The 22,152-nt window shown below is 42.8% G+C and overlaps 2 protein-coding genes across 3 annotated transcripts in view; both read left to right on the top strand.

Annotated features, from left to right (window-relative positions):
* LOC101470943 (scavenger receptor cysteine-rich type 1 protein M130) overlaps positions 1-22,152 on the top strand; it is a 254,258-nt gene that overhangs the window by 87,364 nt on the left and 144,742 nt on the right. The gene's annotated exons all lie outside the window — the stretch shown is intronic.
* ppp1r3b (protein phosphatase 1, regulatory subunit 3B) lies at positions 2,810-11,281 on the top strand. Of its 2 annotated transcripts, none has more exons than XM_004561865.3 (2): positions 2,810-3,143; positions 9,231-11,281. In XM_004561865.3, exon 2 carries the CDS (start codon positions 9,262-9,264, stop codon positions 10,102-10,104), a length of 843 nt encoding a protein of 280 aa, XP_004561922.2. In that variant the 5' UTR covers positions 2,810-3,143; positions 9,231-9,261; the 3' UTR covers positions 10,105-11,281. The 2 variants fall into 2 exon arrangements, with proteins under 2 accessions (XP_004561922.2, XP_023009129.2); XM_023153361.3 differs by lacking the exon at positions 2,810-3,143 and adding an exon at positions 3,175-3,784.

Here is a 22,152-nt window from a genome sequence, read left to right as displayed (position 1 = left end):
CCCAACACACACACATGTCCAGCACAAACCGACTCTAAACTGGAAGTGATTGGGAAGCAGATGATGGATTTCTGTATGTTTTATAATTTATTCCCTGAACAGTAAACTCCATTTCATTTTCATCAGCTTCTGACTGAACCCACAGAGAGTTAGAAGCCTTAGAACACAGCGTGTTCAGCTGTGATCGACTGCCGTGATTAACATTTCACCTTTGTCACAGCACAGCTCGGTCTATTTTCAAGTCATGTGGTGCTGCGTTCAGGGTCCTTATCAGAGAGCAGAGAGCTTCTCTTTCTGCTCTTGAACCCCAGCGTTCAGTAGGTTGAGTTCTGAACAAATATTTACATGATACTGTGCCAGAACAGCAGCAGGCTGTTTCCTAACGAGGCTGGAAGGCCACCATTCGTGCTGACATCATTTCATGCTGCAGCTGCTGGAACACAAAGTATCTCTGCAGGGACGTCCTGCTGCTGTCGGAGGTGCTCTGCAAAGACTGTATTTGTGCTTTATGTGATGTTTGCAAAGATGCATAAAGAACAGAATTAATAAAGTTCCTTTTTCAGCTGCGGACCTCATTCAGAGCCACGCTGCAGACACCTCAGAAATCTATAATAGTTTAATCTCATGCTTCAGGTGTTTTAGGTTAACATGTACAGAGGGGAGAGTTTAAGACTGATCCTGATTTTTTGAGCACTTTACTTTCGGTGTTAAATGTAGTTTAGGTTCAGTTTCGTTTTCCTGTATTTGCTAAAGTTCAAGTTTTTTTTTAACATGAAGGGTTTAATTCAATTTTTTTACTAATTTTGGTCTTTGTGATTATTAGAATATGAAGATTATTTATCAGAGTTAAGAAATAAAACAGGCAGTTTAATTCAGTGTTATTTATATTGCCCTAATTCACAACAACATTCAGTCAATATGCTTTATATTATAACATAAAGATATCTTCTATATCTTCTTCTGATGGAATTAATTTAATAATAATAATCTGATAACTTTATCAACAACAAAGGCACAAAAGGTTTAGTTTGTAAAAACAATTTACAGTCAAAGATGCCAAAAGTGACAATAGTTAATATTTAAAACCTTTAAATATGTGAAAATCATCACTAAAGCTGCAAGAGCAGAGCAAGGGAAGGTGGAGGAGTTTAAATATATGGGGTCAACCATTCAAAACAACAGGTGGTGTCTGAGAGTGGAGGCAGGGTGGAGTGGGTGGAGACTAGGGTCACGGGTGATTTGTGCGAGAGTGAAAGGGACGGTTTTGTAAAGTCATAAACTTCACCAGGAACTTTCTTCTCAGATAATCAATCAGCTGTTTAGATTTAAAAAAATTAACAATAAGTAAAGATTATAATCTCAGAGCGGATGTGGGGATGTTTTCAGATCTCCTGTTTAATCACACCACCAATGCAAACTCCACGCACCTCACTGACAGCACTGAGGTGTAACCTGTGCCTGTGTGTGTACCAGCTGTGCTTCATGTGCTAAGGTGAAGCACCAAAATACCACAGCCCGTTCTCTAACCTGGGATCGTGTCCGAATCAGAGCTGCTATTTACAAAGCTGTCAGCTGTTCAGCATCATGGGGGGGGGGGAGACTTGTAGTGTCCTACAAAACACAAAGCACTGTTACACGGACACAAAGTGAGCTCATGTTAAAAGAAAATCAATATGAAAATGTCACGTGTGTTCATGTTTTTAGAAGAATTACAGAAAAAACATTCAGTGTGTCTGTGCTCGGGTGTAAAGGTTCAGCTGCACATGCAGCCCACAAGTGCTGCAGCAATGACCCCAAGACCCTCACTCATCCTAAACCCACAGATGCAAACAGAGGCAAAGAGACCCACAGACATTGCAGACACAGTTTGCTGTTACATGTCTCCAGCTGTCTCTTACAGATGTTATTTTTTTTTATTCTTTATTTTTTTTATTCTTTATTTTAGATATATACAACAAGCCAATATATAAACATATGTATACTTGCATTTACATGTACAAATACAAATATATATGTGTGTGTGTGTATGTATACATGCACTCATGTATTAAAACAAACCAAAAATATATAGACAGAATCTAAATGACATGAAATGTTATACATGTTCACACGTGTTTTGGCCCAGTGAAGACTTGAGTCTCTCCTCTTTTTTGTAAGCAGGTTTTGCATCTCACTTTAGCTTCTTCTCACATAAATATACAAATTTTATTGCTCATTTTTAAATTTTACACCAAAGAAAATCTGAAAAAACAAACATGCACATATTGAAAACTTAAGAGTTTAAACTAAAGTTTTAAGTAGAACCAATTCACAGGCCTTAAGAGAAAACTGTTAAAATCACAAAAATATGAGCCTGAACTCTGTAAAACAGCTGCATCATATTTGATCCAGTTTGAGTTTTTTTAGAGTTCTACGTCATAAGTTTACTTCCTCCCGAAAAATAGGTAATAATAATAATAATAATAATAATAATAATAATAATAACAATAATAAATAATAAAAATAAATAAGTTTCACATAAAGAGATAAATAAATTGGAAAACAATGTCGGATGTAGCAAATATGATATAAATTATAAAACATAAATGCAAATTAATATATTTTCAATGTATTTATTTATTCCAGGCGTTTTTTAAAGGTATTTTTGTGAAGTTTTACCTTTACAGGGTTAATATTCATGCTTCCAGGTAGTAAGCGGATGATGTTTGATTTAATCTACATTTAATTTACTAAAACAGCACGAGGCGCTAAACTGGGCCCTACGAACCACGATAAATAACTCAGATTACGGCTTTCTGTCAATCTTCACGCGGAGAGACGGCTCTGACAGCAGGGCGCCAGGCCGCCGACCACTCCGTCAGCGCGCTCTCTGATTGGCTGCGGACGCGTGTCCACGTGTAAGCGGCGTGGCCGTTTGAAGGCACGAGAAGAAGAAAAGCGGCTCACCGGTTTTAGTGTGAGCTGAGAGTTAGCGCCCGAGCAGAGTGCTGCTGCGGAGTCCTCAGAGATCTAGGACGGAGACCCGGAAACAGGACCAGACCGAGGACCAGGGCACAGCGCGGTGACGGCACAACGAAACCGGACAAACCGCAAATGGTTCTCGGCAGCAGCTCCAGATAAGACCGTGGTGCTGAACGCTGATGGTACTGAAGTTCTGGTGTGAACACTAGAGTCCGGAGCCTTAGAGGCCCGGTTAGGTTCTGATGACGTCATAAATGAAGCCTTTAAGAGGCTCTGGAGCCATCGTGCAGTTACACTGTGAAGTAAAAGTTCAGATACAGCGAGTTTGTGTGTCTGCAGTTCTTTTTCATGATTGAGGTTAACAGTGTACTGCTTTGAACCAAACTCTAAGTTTAAAGTATTAATATTAATGGTTTTCAGTGTTTAAAGACGTAAGACTGCAGTTTATTTATCTTCTTTAACTCTTTAGAACAAAACTCAGACTGTTCGGTTCTTTCTTCGTTCTTTTAATTTCTTCCTGTTTGCATTAACCTGCCGGTTCTCTCATCAAACATCGATACGTACTCAGGTGTGTGTGTGACGTAGCGTGGGCCGCAGAAAGCTGTGGTTTTACAAACGTTTTCACGCTTTTGGTAAATGAATGAATGAATGAAACCCACGGACATGGCGGAAGGTGACCACAACGTGGTGACTTGGAGGGGGTGTGACTGTGGCACCATTTATCGTGCAAGACACGGAAGTGTGACGAAACTTACGCTACACCTGAAGGTGAAGCGTCAGAGTGGGTGTGCTGCTGGTGTTGACCTGAAGAGTTTGCTAGCAGGTAAATGTGTCTGTGGTGTGGAGCTCCTGCTGCTCCGGTGTTTTCACTGAAGTCCGTTTCACCTGATGAGAGGGGGCACCGTGAACGCAACTGTGTTAGTGTAGGTTTTATGTTGGCGTTTTACTAGGTACACCTGTCCAGTCTCAACGAGTTAAATACAACACGAAGAGACTGTTAAGGATTTATTTTTCGAAATTTAAAATATTTTCCAGTATTTTTGGCAATTCAGCCATGTTTATCACAGACTCATAATTGAAGTTGATATTAGAGCAGGGTGATATGACCAAAAATATTTATCATGATAAAAATTTGAAAATTTGCGATAACGATATAACTGACGATATAATCGACACTAGACAAAATACTTTACAACTCCACAACTTTATTAGTGCAAAAAAAAGCCCATCAATGTATTTTCATTTAAACAAGCTGCTGTTTTTTATGTGTATTGAAGTTATATAAAAATTTAACAGTGCAAATGCAAATTCCTTGCTGACAGTTATCCTCAGCATAACCATGTATAATATCCACAAAACTTAAAAAGAGGTTATACACACACAATACGGTAATATTATGTTGAAGCACAGTACGTATCACTCCGCGAGGCTCCTGCCTATGATAGCCGTAATGCTCCGACAATCCATCAAGCGGTGCGGGTTTGTAGCTTAGCAAATTCGTACTCATTTCGCGGTCAGTAAACACAACCAGAATCCAAACATAAGGCACACAGGATTATAAGGGACACTGTCGATTTTCAGAAAAATCTAAGAATTGATTTTAAGTGTGCCGTATTTTCCAAAAAACACGGTAATAACGATGGCCCGCTAGCATGCTCTACCAAAATAGTGCTTTGTTGTGTATCTGACAGACGAAAGCTAAACCAGTTCCACACCACTGAAGCTGCAGCATTTTTACAAACCAATTCTGGTTTATCTGTTTCATTCAACGATCCGCTTTCGCCCTTGTCATTCTCCGCCGTGCTTTTTCCACCATGTGCATATGAAAACAAAGGCACTGCGCATGCGCCTTTTACCCATATTCTATCGCAATATTTCATTTTCTTATCGTTGCCAAACGTTATACCGGTATTACCATAAACGGTATAATATTGCCCAGCCCTAGTTGATATTAAATATTGTCACTCATTGTTTCTTATGTTGTCCTTCTGTGTACATAGACTAGGGTGTCAGAATATTAGAAACACCTCAATAGTCTGTTAATATGCATCACATTCACAGTGTGATGGTTTACTAACAGTCGGTGACAAACACTAGTGTTACATTCGTTCACATCAGCCGATTATTCTCATGGCTAACTGATGTTGCTGTTTAACTGTCATGCTTGGAGGTTTAAAGGACACTCGTAATTAAAGTGCTTCTGTGCTGCAGTCAGATTTAGGGCTGAACGATTATGGAAAATAATCTAATTGCGATTTTTTTTTGCCCCAATATTGCGATTGCGATGCGATATGCGATTATTTTTTAAGGTCTTTGTCTTCTGTATTATTAAACAAAGACAAGCAATACATCATATAGTATGGCCAATACTATATTACATTAATTTTAAACTGTTCTTTCCTGGAAGACAGACCTCTGTTATGATGACATGAGGTGATGCATGAATTGATGACTGACATTTTTATTTAACTTCTTCAATCACAACAGTATATTTGAACATACACAATAGTTTATTTTTAGCTTACAAACATCTGAGCATAAAGTGCTGACAAGGAACCCTGGTGTAAACATTAAAATGAAAGTCAGTACAATGTGCAGATTGCAGAAATATACATAAAAAAAATCAGTGGCTTTACCACACTCAGTTTTTCGACATCTGTGAACTACTAGACAGTCATTCAATTAAAAAATAATATTAAATAAATAAAACTAATAAATAAAAAATACACACATCTTACTGATCTCTGCAGTCAGTAACATTACACATAAAGTGCAAACATAATAGCAATTGTATAAACACACACACAAACACGCCTTTAAAATTTAAAGGCGTGAAATTGGACGGTCTAGCCTTCTGATTAGCGTCACCGCTGTCTCGGTGGAGTTTAATAAACTCGGCCGTCTGCTTCTTGCTATCTAAAATATAACCAGACACTGGTGTAAATTCTCGACTGTCTCATACTTCTGTTTAATAAGTTTTCTGTTTGACGTTTAGTCAGCTGTGTGAAAACCAAGGAGGAACCCACCCGGGGGATTAATAAAGTTTTATTTTATCTAATCTAATAACTTTAATCTCAGCCAAACCGATTTACTCACGAACAAACAAAACACTGAAAAAAGCCCAACAATAACATTTTTAGGTTGTCTAAGTGACTTATATATTACGTTTAACCCGAGCAGCGAAACTCCGCGGTGATCTGAAAATGATGTGCCGGGAGTTGTGCCGTTCTCGGCCGCATCAGTAACCCTCGAGCTCCCGGCTAGCTGTCGAGCTGGTGGGTAGCAGACGCCTCTGAAAACGTCGAAGCACTTTTGCAAATATGGGATATCTTGATAAACCGAGCAGATATTTGATGTTTACACAACTACTTTCTCGCCTGAAAATATGTTAAAAGTTTATTTTGTGACCCAGAAAGATTAGTATGAGTAATTTTAAAACTTAGTAGCGGCCGCCATTGCTGGAAACTGGAGTTTGGCTGGGCCGCGCTATGAATTCTGGGATATGGTAGTAATTTGGGCAGCCTTATAATCGCAGTATAATCGCAGCCTTTGCGGTTAGAAAATTGCACTTGATCATGTCGCGATATTATCGCAAATGCGATATATCGTTCAGCCCTAGTCAGATTTAGAGGTAAGCAGATTGGAGGAAGCTAAAGTTTTCCTCCTGATGGATAACGTTTGTTTCACTGATGCTCAGTTGTTGTTTTTTTTCTTCTTTTACCTTAAGCTGATGCGCTGTGCTACTTGAAAACAAATTCTAATGCTGCTTTTGCATTTCTGTATTTTGAAAATATATCATGCTGTGATTCCATATCTCATCATCTGAAGTCTGCTCAGACTCTAAATCTTTTCCCATTAATGAAGGTCGCCAGCACAGACACCTGTGTACAGGTCACCACCTGGATGACTGGCTGTATCTGACCCCAGACTCTAAGTCAGTCACTTGGTCAAAGGTTGTTTCCTGTGTGTTTTAAAGACTTTAACAATGAGATGGTTTAGGTCACAGCTCCTGATTGAGGTGTCTGTCTGTGTGAGAAGGATCAGAATCCCAGTGTTGTCCTGATGTGGATTAACGAGGGTCAGATTTACTGCAGGGGCTCAGGCATACGAGCTCCACCTTTGTCTTCACTGACCTGATTAACTGTTTGTGCAGATAAGATATGCTGGATATTTACAGTCTTCACGGCTGTTGTCACTGTTTGCTCTGCTTCAGATGTTGTCAGACAGAAAATTTACTGGATGTGATATCAGACTCAAGAGAGACTCTGCTCCCCTCTTCCCAATATGGGCATAATTCATGACCGATATGAGGATTGTTGCTGTTATCTGTAGTTTACACCTGTTTCGTGTTTAGCCTGAAATTTTGACAATTTCATTGAGTTTGAATCTTTACAGCATCGTCGGGTCAAATTTAGGAGCTTAGAACTGGTGTTTTTTACTGCATCTTAATTATAATTTTAAAAAAGGGCTATTATCAGTTTGCAGTAAAATGTGGTCAAGTTGGAAAATACATGCACTACAACAATACAGTGATGAAATAACACATAGTAAACTCACATTAAAGACTTGTATTCAGAGCCTCAGGTAAAGAACACACTGACACAGTTGCTGCAGGACTTAAACCACTAAAGGAGCTTTGGAGCTTTTATACAGAAATCTAACCACTTACAGCAACGTGGGTCACCTGTTCCACAAAGATGCATGACATACATTACCATACAATTACAGGTAAAATGTGGTGAAATCTGTGGTGGTCTCACCATGACACACGGATGATCTGATATCCTCGTGTTGGTGTTGTTCCCAGACCATCATGAAAATGTTGTTCCAGGTTCAACATTGCAAGTGACCAATCACATTGTTGTGATTGGTCAATCTGCATATAAATGATTTGTACTCATTGATTTTCTTTATGTTCACTTTTGTTACAAAAAAAGATCATGAAGTTTAAACTTAAACTTTTAAAATGTACTTTTTGAATATGATACAGACTGTGATAGGGCTGCTCGATTATGGCAGAAATGATAATCACAATTATTTTCACTGAAATTGAGATCTCGATTATTTGACGATATTTATTTAACAATAACAATGTATTGAATAATGACTTTAAAGATTGTCATAAAATAGTGTGCAAATACCGATAACAGTGCAAATGTTTGCAATATAAAACATAAATGAAAAATGTAAACATCTATGTTTAGTGAACTTTGCAGTGTTGCTCTGTGTTGCAGCTACGACACTGTAGCAGAGTTTACACACTGTGTGTACTTGATCCATGTCTGACTCCGCGAGCCCATAATGTTTCCACACCACAAGTGTTTGTTTTTTTTTTTTTTGGGTTTTTTTTTTTAACCTCTTTTCAACCAGCGGCAGTCACTCTCCTCTCCAAATAACTTCTGCTTAGCTTTCCGAGCTTCCCTCGGGTCCCCTTAATCAGTGGTCCCCAACCCCCGGGGCTCGGACCGGTACCGGTCCGTGAGTCGTTTGGTACCGGGCCGCGAGAGTTGAGGCTCAGGTGTGAAATGTATAGTTTTCAGGGTTTTTTTTATCGGTTTTCAGCGTTATTTTGTTATCGTTTTTATCGTTTACTCGGTTTTCCTTGGTCTTTTCACGTGTGTTAGTAATAATGTTTTCGGTACCAGTAGTAGTTTTATTTTGTCGTATTTATCTGCGGCACCTTAAAGGCCGGTCAATGAAAATATTGTCGGGCATAAACCGGTCCGTGGCGCAAAAAAGGTTGGGGACCGCTGCTCTTAATTGTTGTGACACGTGTTCGAAATGCAGAGAGCAGCGCGAGAGTAAAGTACGAGGGAGGGGCTAATAATCAGCTCAGTCATTTTTAATGATCGTTGAAAGCCCAGATCGTAATCGAGATTAAAATTCGATTAATTGAGCAGCCCTAGACTGTGATGACATTCTTGTTGTGCTGAGAACTTTGTACTGTGACTTAATCACATCATTTACTGTAAATGATGGACTTGCACTGTTTTTCAGTTTGTCCATATGACTTAATTTGGATATTTGTCATCTGTAATAAAGTGAGAGTTTGTAATGTGGAGTGAGCAGCAGAAATTAAACCACTTATATTTCCATAGAAGAATCCAGGTTTATCTGCATTGACTGATCCTGTTGCTCTGTAACTAACGTCCTGGTGTTACAAAGAGCAGACAGTTTGAGTCAGCTCTCAGTGTAATGATAAATATTAAAATGGAGTAAGATTATTTTAACGATGTATTTTAACAGAAGCGCTCTTTCCTGTGTTTCAGTGTTCTGTGCGTGCTTCCTCCAGAGCCCACCATGCCGATCGACATGACCCTGCCCCTGTACCTCTCCAAAGAGGACTTTTCCTACAGGAAGCCTCGGAAAACCTGTAAACCTGCTCTGAGGTTCCAGCACTCGCACCTCCTCGATCAGTCCGAGCTCCAGGATGACAGATCCATTAGCAAAAACGGGACCAAAACCAAAAAGCGTGTAACCTTTGCCGACCACAAAGGCCTGGCTCTGACCCGGGTGAAGATGTTCTCTCCATTCAGTGACCCCATCGACATTCCCATGAACATCCAGGAGCAGCTGAGCTCAGCTCTGTCACTCAAAGCTGAGGATGACCGGCTGGTGTTGGGCTTCGCTCAGCCTGCTTCAGACTACCTGCTGTTCCGTCAGCGCTTGGAGGAGAACCTCATCTGCCTCGAGCACTGCCTGTTGAAAGAGAAGGCGTTCGCGGGAACCGTCAAAGTCAGGAACGTGTCTTTCGAGAAGTCAGTGAAGGTGCGTGTGACCTTTGACTCGTGGAAAAGCCACACGGATGTGGACTGTGTGTACATGAAGGACTCCTATCCCAGCCTGCACCACGACACCTTCTCCTTCGAAGTGTCTGTGTCTGGCGAGCTGAAGCCGCATGAGCGCATCGAGTTTGCCGTCTGCTACCAGGTGGATGGCTGCGAGCACTGGGACAGCAACCAAGGCAACAACTATAGCATCACGTGGTCCTCGATGAGGAGGGGCCATCAGCAGGCCTGGAGTAGGCCCTCCTGTGACTATGAGGTTCACTTCGACCGATATGGCAGCCCCACGTGTTCACACGGGATCTTCCCTGATTGGCCGGGCTATGCCGGATATGAGAACATCGGCCCGTACTACTGAGCATGCTTGCTCTGTTTTTAAAGCACGCACTGCCATGCTGCACATACATGCAGAGTCACTTTTACAAACATGCATCCGTTAATGCCAATGCTGAATCACATTAGATTCACATCAGTGCTACAGGAGGGGGAGGGGGGAGGAAGTCTTCCAAGAGTGGATCTTTTGGGGGAGGGGGCTTTGTGGTTGAAGTGATTCTTGGCTTTAAAACATGAACTTTAGAAATGCTTCAAAAATAGAAGCTGTTCAGAAATTGCCAGAGAAAATTTGTGTTTGGGTTGTCTTCAGTTTTCTTACAATCTTCATCATGAAGTTATCTGCTTCACTAATCAAAAAAAAAAAAAAAATAGGAAAAGGAAACAAAACTGAAGCAACTGAAACAAGTTTAAAGATGAAAACTAGCAGCTGCTTAACTTTAGGATGACTCAGATTTCCTGGGGGGGGCGTAAATCTCAAGTGATGTGTGGGAGCATGTTTGAGGTCAGGTGGGCGGGGTCTCAGCTGCTCCTTCTGGCAAGTTGGATGATTTAAAAGAATGATTTGTGAAAGGATGACCTGCCTGCAGATAATCATCGGTTTTATTTCTCACTGAATTAAGTCTTAATGACAGATTTTTGTCTGGGTGACAGAAATGAGCTGCTTTTAGAAGCTGACAGTCGGTGGGTGGTCTGACTGTGGGGTGGATGGCTGCAGCTTTAATGTTTCTGCTTTCTTTCACAGTAATGCAAAGATTTGCACATTAGTTTGTAGGAAAATGCTTCTGACATCGGTCACTGATTAATTTAGCGTCTGCTCAGAGCAGCTGGTAAGGAAAACATAATTTATTTTTTTAAGAAAAGTGACCTGGAAAATGTGATTTTTACCACCTGTGCTGTGATGAGTGATGTTCATGGATTAGTTCTCAAACTCTGTTTAAGCTACATGTTCATTTAGATGTGTGTAAGTGTGTGCATCGATTTCCTGTTTTTAAAAAAAGTATTTTGTACGCGCCGCTCAGTGTTGGAGGGAATCGTGTGTCTGAAGTGAAGAGTGTGTGTGTGTTAACGAGGGTTTTAAGGAAAGCCGGTGAATAAAGTTGAATGTTTAAAGTTGGTGTAATGTGACGGTGAAATGTTTTCTGTGGCAACAGCCTGCTGTCTTACCCCTGAGTGACAGAACAATAAAATGTGGATGGTTTTTAGCTGGAGTCTGGTTTATGTTTGCACACACACACCTTTCCAAAGAGCTGATGACCTGCAGCTAAAGACATTCACTCCGATCTGAACAAAGAATCAGTGAAAAGTGAACAAAGTCTCACCTGGATTTTATATTTAAAAAAACAAACAAAATGCTTGTCAGCCTGAGATATCTATAAAGTAGTGTTCAGCATCATGACCTAACAGGATGTTCAACGTCGCGGGCGGGGAACCCCAGGCCTCAAGGACCGGTGTCCTGCAGGTTGTAGATATCACCCTTTCTTCAACATTTTTTAAACATGGGACATGGAAGCTTCTCTGCATAGATGTCACATTTGCATCATTTTCATGATGTACACAATGAAACCTCTGAAAGAGACACTTCTGTTTTGCGAGCTTTCAGGTTAAGCTCTCACAGGTGTAAACAGCCATTCACACATTCTTGATGAAAGGTTATAACATCTGTGCAGGCCAGTATTCTCCTAGCACGTCTTGAAAGACCTCCTGGCAATTATTTTGATAACTTTACCACAAAATAAGTTTTAATAAAGCACTCGGGTGTAGGGTGGATACAGACAAGGAAAAGAAAATACAGAGTGGGCTATTTATATGGATACACCGTAATAAAATGGGAGTGGCTGGTGATATTAAAGTCCTGTTTGTGGCACATTAGTATATGTGAGGGGGCAAACTCCTCAAGATGGATGGTGGCTATTTAGAAGTCGGCCATCTTGGATACAATTTTTGTTTTTTCAATAGGAAGAGGGCCATGTGACACATCAAACTTATTGATAATGTCACAAGAAAAACAATGGTGTGCTTGGTTTCAACATAACTTTATTCTTTCATGAGTTATGTACAGGTTTCTCTTTGTTCACAGCCATTGACATGTCGAAGAGGTTAACACGTGAGGAGCGGATCAAAATTGTGTTGATATCTGGTGAACGCAGTAACCGGGTCATTGCAGCAGATTTGAATGCAAGACACCCTACGAGACCACCCGTCTCCCATGCTACAGTTAGCAAACTGCTTGCTAAGTTTCAGTGTTGGATTTGCCAAAATGTGGACGAAAGAAAACTGTCACTAACGAAGAAACATCAGTGGCTGTCCTAGCTTCATTCAGCAAGAGCCCACAGTGTAGCACTCGCCGCATGTCACTGGAGAGTGGCATTAGTCGAACATCCCTTCGGCGGATATTAGCTACTCACAAATGGCACCCTTACAAACTCCAGCTACTGCAGCATCTCAACGAGGATGACCCAGGTCGGTGCACAGAATTTGCAGAATGGGCAAAACAAAAATGGGAACAGGACCCTCAGTTCACGCAGAAGATTTTGTTCAGTGATGAGGCAAACTTTTATGTGAATGGTGAAGTTAACAAACAAAACCACTGCTATTGGTCTGACACTAACCCACATTGGATGGATCCCTCCAAGACTGTTGGAACAACAAAAGTGATGGTTTGGTGTGGTATATGGGGTACAACGATAGTGGGTCCATTCTTCATCAATGGAAACATCAAGGCCACTGGATATTTGAAATTGCTACATGATGATGTGTTTCCCTCTTTGTGCACTGAAGCTGGCACGTTCCCTGAGTTTTTCCAGCAAGATGGTGCACCACCACATTATGGGTGCCAGGTCCGAGCATTCCTAGATGAACAGTTTTCTGGAAAGTGGATTGGTCGTCGTGGGCCAGTTGAATGGCCCCCAAGGTCTCCCGATCTGACCCCCTTAGACTTTTATCTTTGGGGTCATCTGAAGGCAATTGTCTATGGTGTGAAGATACGAGATGTGCAGCACCTGAAACTACGGATACTGGATGCCTGTGCTGGCATTTCTCCTGCGGTGTTGCTATCAGTGTGTGAAGAGTGGGAGAAGAGGGTTGCATTGACAATCCAGCAGCACATTGAACACATTTTATAAGTGGTCAGACACTTGTAAATAACTCATGAAAGAATAAAGTTACGTTGAAACCAAGCACACCATTGTTTTTCTTGTGACATTACCAATAAGTTTGATGTGTCACATGTCCCTCTTCCTATTGAAAAAACAAAAGTTGTATCCAAGATGGCCGACTTCTAAATGGCCACCATGGTCACCACCCATCTTGAGGAGTTTGCCCCCTCACATATACTAATGTGCCACAAACAGGACTTTAATATCACCAACCATTCCCATGTTTTTACGGTGTATCCATATAAATGGCCCACCCTGTAGTTTCTGTAATCAGCTGATTTTTGGATGTCATGTGATTGGCTTGTGGACAACCTTTAACCCGTCTGCTTGTACCATCCTCTCGTTATCGTGGCCCTGCAGCGTCCTTCAACTGGCCCTGCTGTGTTTGTTCTGCAGGTTCACTTACGTAACCACACTGACCCAGGATCATAGCCAGCAGCTGCTCTTTGCATCTGCCACAAACATGCAAACTTTATCATGAGAGTCCTCTGAGGGGAACAATAAAGCTCTTAATAAGGGGTCATCCATCTTTCCCACAATCATCTTCTAGTCCTTCACTAAAACCACCTGCAGTCGTTTCCATTGCTTAAAACTAAAAATCAAGAGGCTATAGTGTAAAGCATAAGTGTAAGGTTTACACCACAGGATAAGATTCATTCGTTTCACCTGGTACTCAAAACTGTGGAGCAAACAGGTGTTATGTTACTGGTTCAGAATAACTGTTGTTGTTTCATGCATGTTTGCACTTCAGTCATTCACACATTAAGAGACATGAACAAGAACAAACCTTCATTCAGTCATCAAGTCAGTAATTAAATCAGCAGATGTAAAAACGGTGACGTGCTTTCTGAGCCTCTAATGGGACCAAAATGTACAACTTCATGTTTGATCCAATAAGACTCAAAATAAGCATCTCAGAGAATAAATTCACCAGGAGAGGGTTTACTGACTTCACAGTGAGCAGCAGGATCATGTTTTCTTGGGCTTTTGTACAATAAGGCTTCTTTAGAAAACCGGAGGAGTCGTCCCCTGCTGGACTTTACAATGAATAGCAGTCTAAGGCTTCAGTTTTCACTGACTAATAAAGCTACTTCCTTCTTTTATTAAATCTTTTATTAGTTAAATTAAAATATTACAATCAAGTAAAATGTTCCTGAGTGAAGACTGAAAGCATTTATCTGCTGTCTAACCAACGATGTGTTAGAATAAAAACCTTAGAAGGTTTAAAAATGAAATGAGTGTTTCAGTGTTGGGCTTTTTTCAAGTGGACTATGAACCTGCAGCTCAGATTAGACCATCTCATTTAAGGAGGAGCGTGTTCAGCTGAACTTTGAGCTGTCCCACCTTCAAGAAGGCGGAGCGGACCTTGGGCCGGATTCATATCACGTCTTTACACGTAAGTGTGAATGAAGCAAACACAAACAGGTAAAACGATCAGCTTCACTTAAATATTCCAGCACAGAGCCGGGAACAAACCTTCATCCAGAACCAGCAGAGCATCCTGAAAGTGTCTTTACTCAAATACTACATGTAAGCACAAACTCTGAAGAACTGTAGCTTACTTTAGTCATTCAGTTTTATTCCATTTAATCTTCAGCAGATTTACACAGTCACATGCTGCCAAAAGTCTGCAGACTACTGACATTTATTTTCACAATTTATTTCTTACAGCTTTTGTTGCATTTGGATCCATTAAGGCTGAGTCAGCATGGTGCCCTCTCAGCAGTCATGTGTATATTCACTGCTGTATTAAAAAAGATGTGCACACGCTGAATTAGCTGGATGGATTTGAGAATGGATTCAGTAGATTTGGTTAGGAAGGTTTCTGACTTAGTAAAGTGACTCTGAAGTGTGTGTTTGAATTCTCTAAATACTAAAAGAAGGTTGCCTGGAGAAGTCAAAGCTCAGAGTGGGAGTTCTGGGTTCTGCAGCAGGGGGCGCTGTTGCTCTGTTTGTGTGCAGCATTGAAGGCGCTGCTGTCGTTTCTTTAAGACAGTGGTCCCCAACCCCCGGACAGGTACCGGTCCGTGAGTCGTTTGGTACCGGGCCGCGAGAGTTGAGGCTCAGGTGTGAAATGTATGGTTTTCAGGGTTTTTATCGGTTTTCAGCGTTATTTTGTTATCGTTTTTATCGTTAACTCGGTTTTCCTCGGTCTTTTCACGTGTGTTATGAATAAATCTTTTTTTTCGGTACCGGTACTAGTTTTATTTTGTTGTATTTATCCGCGACACCTTAAAGGCCGGTCCATGAAAATATTGTCGAGCATAAACCGGTCCGTGGCCATATCAGACCATATCAATCAGCACATTTCCTTTGTTAGAAAATAATAACACATTGTCAAAGGAGCTTGCAAAGAAAAGCATCTGGACTTCTTTAAGTTGCTTGAAGACGTTTCACCTCTCATCCGAGAAGCTTCTTCAGTTCTAAGGTCAAATGGTGGAGAGTCCCAGATATAAACCTAGTGGGAGTTTCCCCCCACAGAGGGACAAAAGGACCCCCTGATGATCCTCTAATCGCCTGAGCCAAGGTGTGAAACTGGGTGTGGGTCCCAATCAGCTAGAGTTTCGGGTGAGCTCATTGTGAAACCTGGCCCCACCTTATCATGCGAATTCCTGAGGTCAGATGGCCCAGGATGTGAGTGGGCGTTAAGGCGTCTGGGAAGGGATCTCAAAACTGGATTATAGATGGCAGAGAGTTGGTGTCGTACTGGGACATCTGGGACTCTCCACCATTTGACCTTGATGTCAGCAGACTGCAACACAGTGGAAAACATTCACTTCAAAGGACTTTCAGAAAATGGAATCAAGAGTGAGGAAGAGTGGATGGAGCAGAGAACTTCCTCCTACGTTTTTAAACCTTTTAAAAAAACTTCCTGACTCTGCATCTTCGTTCATCAAAACGTTTAAAAGGATGTTGATGATAAAAATAATAAAATAAGAAATGAATAAAATGAAAACAGACAGGGTGAATGAAAAGAAGGATGGTTTTGAATCTGTTATCGTGCAAAGATCTAAAGACTGAAAACAGGGCGCTGAGCATTAACCTGGAGTCTGTGGGCTCTGTGTCAGGATCACAGTTTCGTGCTTCACTTTGAGCTGCTGGAGCTGTTGGAGAGTTTAAACAAAGTGGATCAGTCAGACTGTCCACGTGTTCACCTGCAAAGAGATTTCAGTCTTTTTTTTTTAAGCAGGGTTACTTATATCACTGTGCACATGAAAGCACACACATAAAAACCCAAAATGATTTGAAGTGCTGTGAAGAGCAGGCCAAAAAAGCTAGCTATATAACCCTAACCACAAAGAAATGCTGGCCAATCAAAAGCCTTCAAACAATGACTTCAAAAAAAGTTTCTGATCATCTTCACGTTGGCTGAATTTCTGCTTTCAGCGATTTAAAACGCATTTACGTCAATGATGTGACGTGTGGAACTGTCCGAGTTCAGGGGCTGCATCCTTTGAAGGAACTGGCCTACTCAAAGATTCTTCATTATGCTAACATCTGTTCTACTGGATATTTTTAGTGACATAAAAACCCAGTACTTATATTTAGAAGTTTATTTTTGGACCGCTTAGACTGTCTGCCATTTTCCCCCAAAACATTCTTCAGCCTTCGATTCGCAATGAATCCTGTGATAGGGTGGGCCACAAAGGATACGCCAGACCCCTCCTTCAAATCTGGGGAAAAGGAGGACGCATTTGTGGGCCGCATTTGGAGCAGCCTTCAAATTTTGGACAGCCTTTGCTGTTGTCAGGTCATGAAAATGTCATTCTTTAAAACAATGATTCAAAAAAATAAACCCTGCATAATTCTAAACAGGAGTATTTATTATATGACGGTATCAATTCAATTCAATTTTATTTATATAGCGCCAAATCACAACAACAGTCGCCTCAAGGCGCTTTATATTGTACAGTATCAGGTATGATTGACATGTTCAGCAGAAATCAAGAAAGAAAAATGTTCAAATTATTAAAGACTAACTGTGAACAGCGAACCTCAGCAAAAATAACATGAATGAGGTTTTCAGCTGTTTAGTAACTCAGTTTATACATGAAATAATAATGTGAGAAAAAAGCTGCTGTTTTTGTGGTGATGACCTCACAGCTTTTCAGGTTTTCGAAGCGCTGAATAAACAAACTCAAATCCCGAATGTCTCACGGACTTCACGGTCATGACGTTTGTTTTACACGTTGTTAAACAAAAAAGCTGCCATTCGTTTTTTTGTTTTTTTTTTAAATTTCAATTAACTCAATAATAAAGACTTCAATAAAAGACTCGATGTGTTTTCGTTTTAACGCCCCCATCTGGGTTAATTATGACCAATCACATCCGCCCATTTCATACTGACAGATATCTAATCAACCTGAGTAAACACATTCCTCAGCAGAGGATGAAACTTTTTTTTAGCTTTACTCTTTATAATAATAATAATATTAATTTATTACTGCTACAGTCTGAGGGTGTGCTTACACTGAGGTGTCAGAGAGAGTAAAACTGAGAACAGTTAGAAATAAATCTCCTGTATATGAGGATGTGTGTGTGAATGAGCAGGAATAATCCTTCAGTTTCTGCCCATATAGCAGAAAAAACCCCTCAAAACTCAAACTCAAACTTTCTGCATGTTTTTTATGTTTGAAACCACGGACATGTGACCACTGTCCATAGGCACACGGTCATGTGACCATCGTGTTTTGAACCACACTTCTGAGCTGTGTTTCGAAACGTCCGCCCTTCGGAAGTTCTGCTGAGTGTTGAAACGTCAGTGTCGACCATCTTATTCTCAGTTAACCAAAAAACAGAGAAAAAGCTGCGATTACCTAAAACACCTGTGTACCTGTGCAGGAGCCTCACTGGGTTTATCCTGATGCAGGGCGCCTGCTGCTGTGATGGACATTAACTGAACTGTAAGTGAAACGTCCTATCTCTAGCTTGGATCTGAACACTAAATCTTTAATTCATATGTATTAAACTACATTTTCTATGATAGCCGGGCAGAGCTGTGGCAGTGTGGAAGTGAAATCATTAATATGAAACATCAAATCAAAATTCAAACTGAAACTTCGCTGCAAAGCATTTTGTTTCTTTTTAAGTGAAGCAGCATTAAGAAATCCTCACATCCTGTTGCAGAGGACAGAGTGAAAGAGCAGCTCAGGGTGAAGGTGATGAAGTAGGAGCATAATGACTGAAACTTAAGTAATCTCATAAAGTGATTGTAGTCCACCGTGTGTGACAGGTATAAACCTGTGCTGGACATAAGAACTCACACAGAGAAGTGTGCAGACAAGTTTCAAGGGGACAATGCAAAGCAAACATAGCCTATGTTTTACCCGATGGGGTACAATGTTGCTGTTGACGTGTTGCTGCTGTTCCTGCTGCTGATAGTGCTGGAAGGCAGGGCTGTGTTGATTTGAGACTGTAGACTGTAAAAAGTCCACGGGAGAAATGGTCGCTGATTAAACAAGTGTTATGAAATAATAATAAAATGCAAAAATTGGTGACAGCGCTTGGAACCACAAGGCAACAAAACTGTGAGAAATAAACTAGGCTCCTCCTGTGAATCACTCTTTGCCTCTCTTCCTCCATCTCCTCATCTCAGCTATCACTCTCCACTCGCCGTGAATCTGAGCACCACCAAGTGTGGTTCAATTTCTTACTCTTAAACCCCCCAAATTACTATCCAAAATATACAGAATGCTTTCTAAAACAGATGAATCAATATCACTTCCTATTGCAAAATGGGAAGCGGATTTATCAGTTAACTTAGACCTAAACTTCTGGTCTCAGACTTGCTTAAAAACCTTTCATCTAATTAGAAATCCCAGTCTTCAATTAATTCAATACAAAATATTACATAGAGTGCACTATACAGGTCATCGGATGTTCAAGATGGGCTTTACGTCTACCAACAACTGCTCACACTGCCAAACCAATTCACCGGACAATTATATCCACGCTCTTTGGTTCTGTCCACCAGTTCAGAAGTTTTGGCGCGAGATATGTGAAGACTTATCGAAGTGTCTGAAATGTAACATTCCAACTTCCCCCTTAGTGTGTTTGTTGGGCAGCTTAGATAATGTCACTTCAGAAAAGAATATCGCCCATATGGTTTTCACTGCCCTATGCATAGCCAAGAAAACAGTCCTCATGAACTGGAAAAATAAAAATAATCTTAATTCTAACCAATATAGAAATTATCTATTAGATTACATTAGTCTTGATACAGCCTCTGCCACCACATCAGATCAATTGCTCTGGGCTCCTTTGATCAGCTCCATCACCTAGTGGGGGTGGGGGGTCATAGTTTGGTCCCGCCTTCACTGTTGTGATTGGTGTGGGGGTAGGGACAGGCTTAGGGCGTCGGGGGGTTCCCCGGAGGCATCTTCCTTGGGGGGCTCAACCCGGGGTAGCGGTCATGTCCGGTTAGGGGCTCTGTTGGCTCTCCGGTGACTGTTTCCTCGCGGCTGCGTGCAGCGGGGCTAGGGGAGGGTCTGTGCTGACGGACGTGGGTTACTGACCTGGTAGCCTGGCTGGCCCTGGGTGGGTCCGGGATGGGCGTGAGGTTCTGGGGGTGCTCCGTCTCTGGGCTGGGACCCGGACCGGGCCTCGGGGGCTTGGGTCCTGGTTGGTGTGTTGCCGGGGTTGTGGGCGGGTGGGTGCATGGGGGCCCAGCCCTGGAGCAGGGTGCCGCCGGTGCGTCGAGCCACCTGGGGGGCTCTTCAACTGGTGGGGGAGATTGTCACATCTTGCAGGAGCTTTCCTCTCCTCAGGAGCTCCCTCTGCAGGAGGGGGAGATACAGGAGAGGTGGAGGAAGATCTCAGCCTGGGTGTTTATTGTCTTATGTAGTCTGGAAGATGAGTGGATGGTGGGGTGGGTGCAGTTTTCTCTGTGGTGGGGTTGGGTGGACTGTCCCGGGCTCTGTGGGGCGCTGCTGTGCTGGGCCCCGGTCTGGATGGGCCTGGGCCCCCTTTCCCTGGCGGGTCGCGGAGTATGGGAGTGCCTACTGGGGTCAGCGGGGGAGCTGGCCCCAGGGAGGGGTCACTTGCCCCTCCCTTCCTTCCCTCCCCATCTCCAGCTGCCTCCCTCTTCCCGCTCCACCACAACCACCCACACATGCAGGGCCTTGGAGTAGGGGTATGTCACCAGGGTGCAGAGGAGGCTACCCCCCCCCCCCCCCCCCCCCCTCTGTCCCCTTCTGGCTGCCTCTGCCTCAATTTTATCCCACAACTTAGACATTCACATTACTCACACTCTCATTACACATACATATAGGATCTTGGGGGTGGGCACGATACACGGAGTCCAAAGTACCATCAGGGTGTACACCCCACCCCTGGCATCGTTGCCCACCTCTCAATTTTAAATACACGTAGACATTGAGGGCTAGCAGGAGGGACCATGCGCTTACCTGCTGCTCTCTGGCAGGTAGCTCCATGCCCTCCTGGGTTTTAAATGCACCTTAGAACACACATGCATCAACATTACAATGAGCGGGTGGAGGGAGGTTTGGAGTCTTCTCTCACCCCCGTTCTCTGCGACCTGCTGGAGCAGGGGGGCTAGTAGGAGGAGTTGGCCGTCCGACTGCGGTCTGGAGTGTGGAGCCTTCCTGCTGCTGCGGAGTCGGGGCGGTCTGCCTCCCCCCACCGCAGGGAAAAGGGAAACACCACCTGGGTCTGGGTGCAGTTCCCCCCTCCAGGGGCGGGGGCACCTAGACCCGGTTTGTAGAGTACGCTTGGGGAGTGTGATCGTGTGTACAGCGTCTCTTTATGTCTGTCTCCACGTTGGTTGAGTGTGGAGTAAGTGCATATGAGAGCATGAGGGTGGGAATGGATGTTTGTATCTGTGTGTGCCTGTATGTCTGTGTCTATATGTCAGGTTGGGTGTCAGGCGCCACCTCTCTGGGGACATCTCAGGCCCTCCAAGGTTTGGAGGCCTATCTCCCCCTACCACCACTTCCCCTGCCAGTGGCGAACCCCCTCAGACATCGGTGCGTTGGTGGTTCTTTGTGTCCGGGGATGGGCGTCCAGGTACACACCGGCTCACTCCTTGGCGGCCGCTTATCGGGGCCTGGAGCCTGGGGCTCGCTCGGGCCACTTCGGAGGTGGGGTGCCCCCGGCCTCTCGGCCTGGGGCTCGGTCACTCAGGCGCAGCTGGCTGCCGGCGGAGCTCATGGGCGCGTCACTGCAACTCCCCCTGGCTTCTGCTCCGCGGCTGCTGAGTGAGCCCTCATCTGGGACTCTCCTCAGCTCTTTCCGGGACAGTGGCGCAGCTGCCCCTCTGTTGGTCTTCCTTGGTCTCTTGTGTTCTGGGGGCCTCTGGATGTCTGGAGTTTTGATCTCCTCCACACCTGCTTCAAGCCCTGGAGGACGGGGCTGTGGCCCCCCCACACCCTCTAGCAGATCATTACATGAAGGAACCTTTTAAAAAACAAAAAACAAGCGCGTCCATGCTCACAGGTGTACACACGGGTGATCACACCCACAAACTACACCCTTTTTGGCTCCTACCTCAAAGCACACTGTGTTCTGTTGATCTTATGTGCTGCACAATAATGTTTAACATTTAGTATTTACTGTCATATTCCCATATATCATTGTGATGTTGTTTATTCTATTACTCTTGTTCTCTTCTGCTTGCTTTCTTTTTTCTTTCTCAGCAGGTGATCCAGGTGATGCATTTTTTTTCTCTGCCCGTTCTGTTGGTTTTTGTCTTTTGCCCTTCTCCCCCGTCCCTCTTCTCAGCTGTTTCTCTTTCCCTCTTTCTTTCTCCCCTTCTTTCCCCCAGTCAAGTCTGTCCCGTATTCAGTAAGTGAAAATAAAATAAACAATAAAAGTTGAATCAAATGGACCATTACGGCAAGGCTGGGATGGTCAGTTTGGTAAAGTAAATCCGTTGGGCATCTTTCTTTGCCTTTAGACAA

This window comes from Maylandia zebra, linkage group LG7 (genome assembly GCF_041146795.1).
Source record: "Maylandia zebra isolate NMK-2024a linkage group LG7, Mzebra_GT3a, whole genome shotgun sequence".
In the NCBI taxonomy this organism is placed as follows: Eukaryota; Metazoa; Chordata; class Actinopteri; order Cichliformes; family Cichlidae; genus Maylandia; species Maylandia zebra.
This window is presented reverse-complemented; position numbering and strand designations above follow the sequence as displayed.

What these genes read in the sequence shown, in the direction of transcription:
- ppp1r3b (XM_004561865.3), top strand. Translation starts at nt 9,262, where the DNA reads ATGCCGATCGACATGACCCTGCCCCTGTACCTCTCCAAAGAGGACTTT.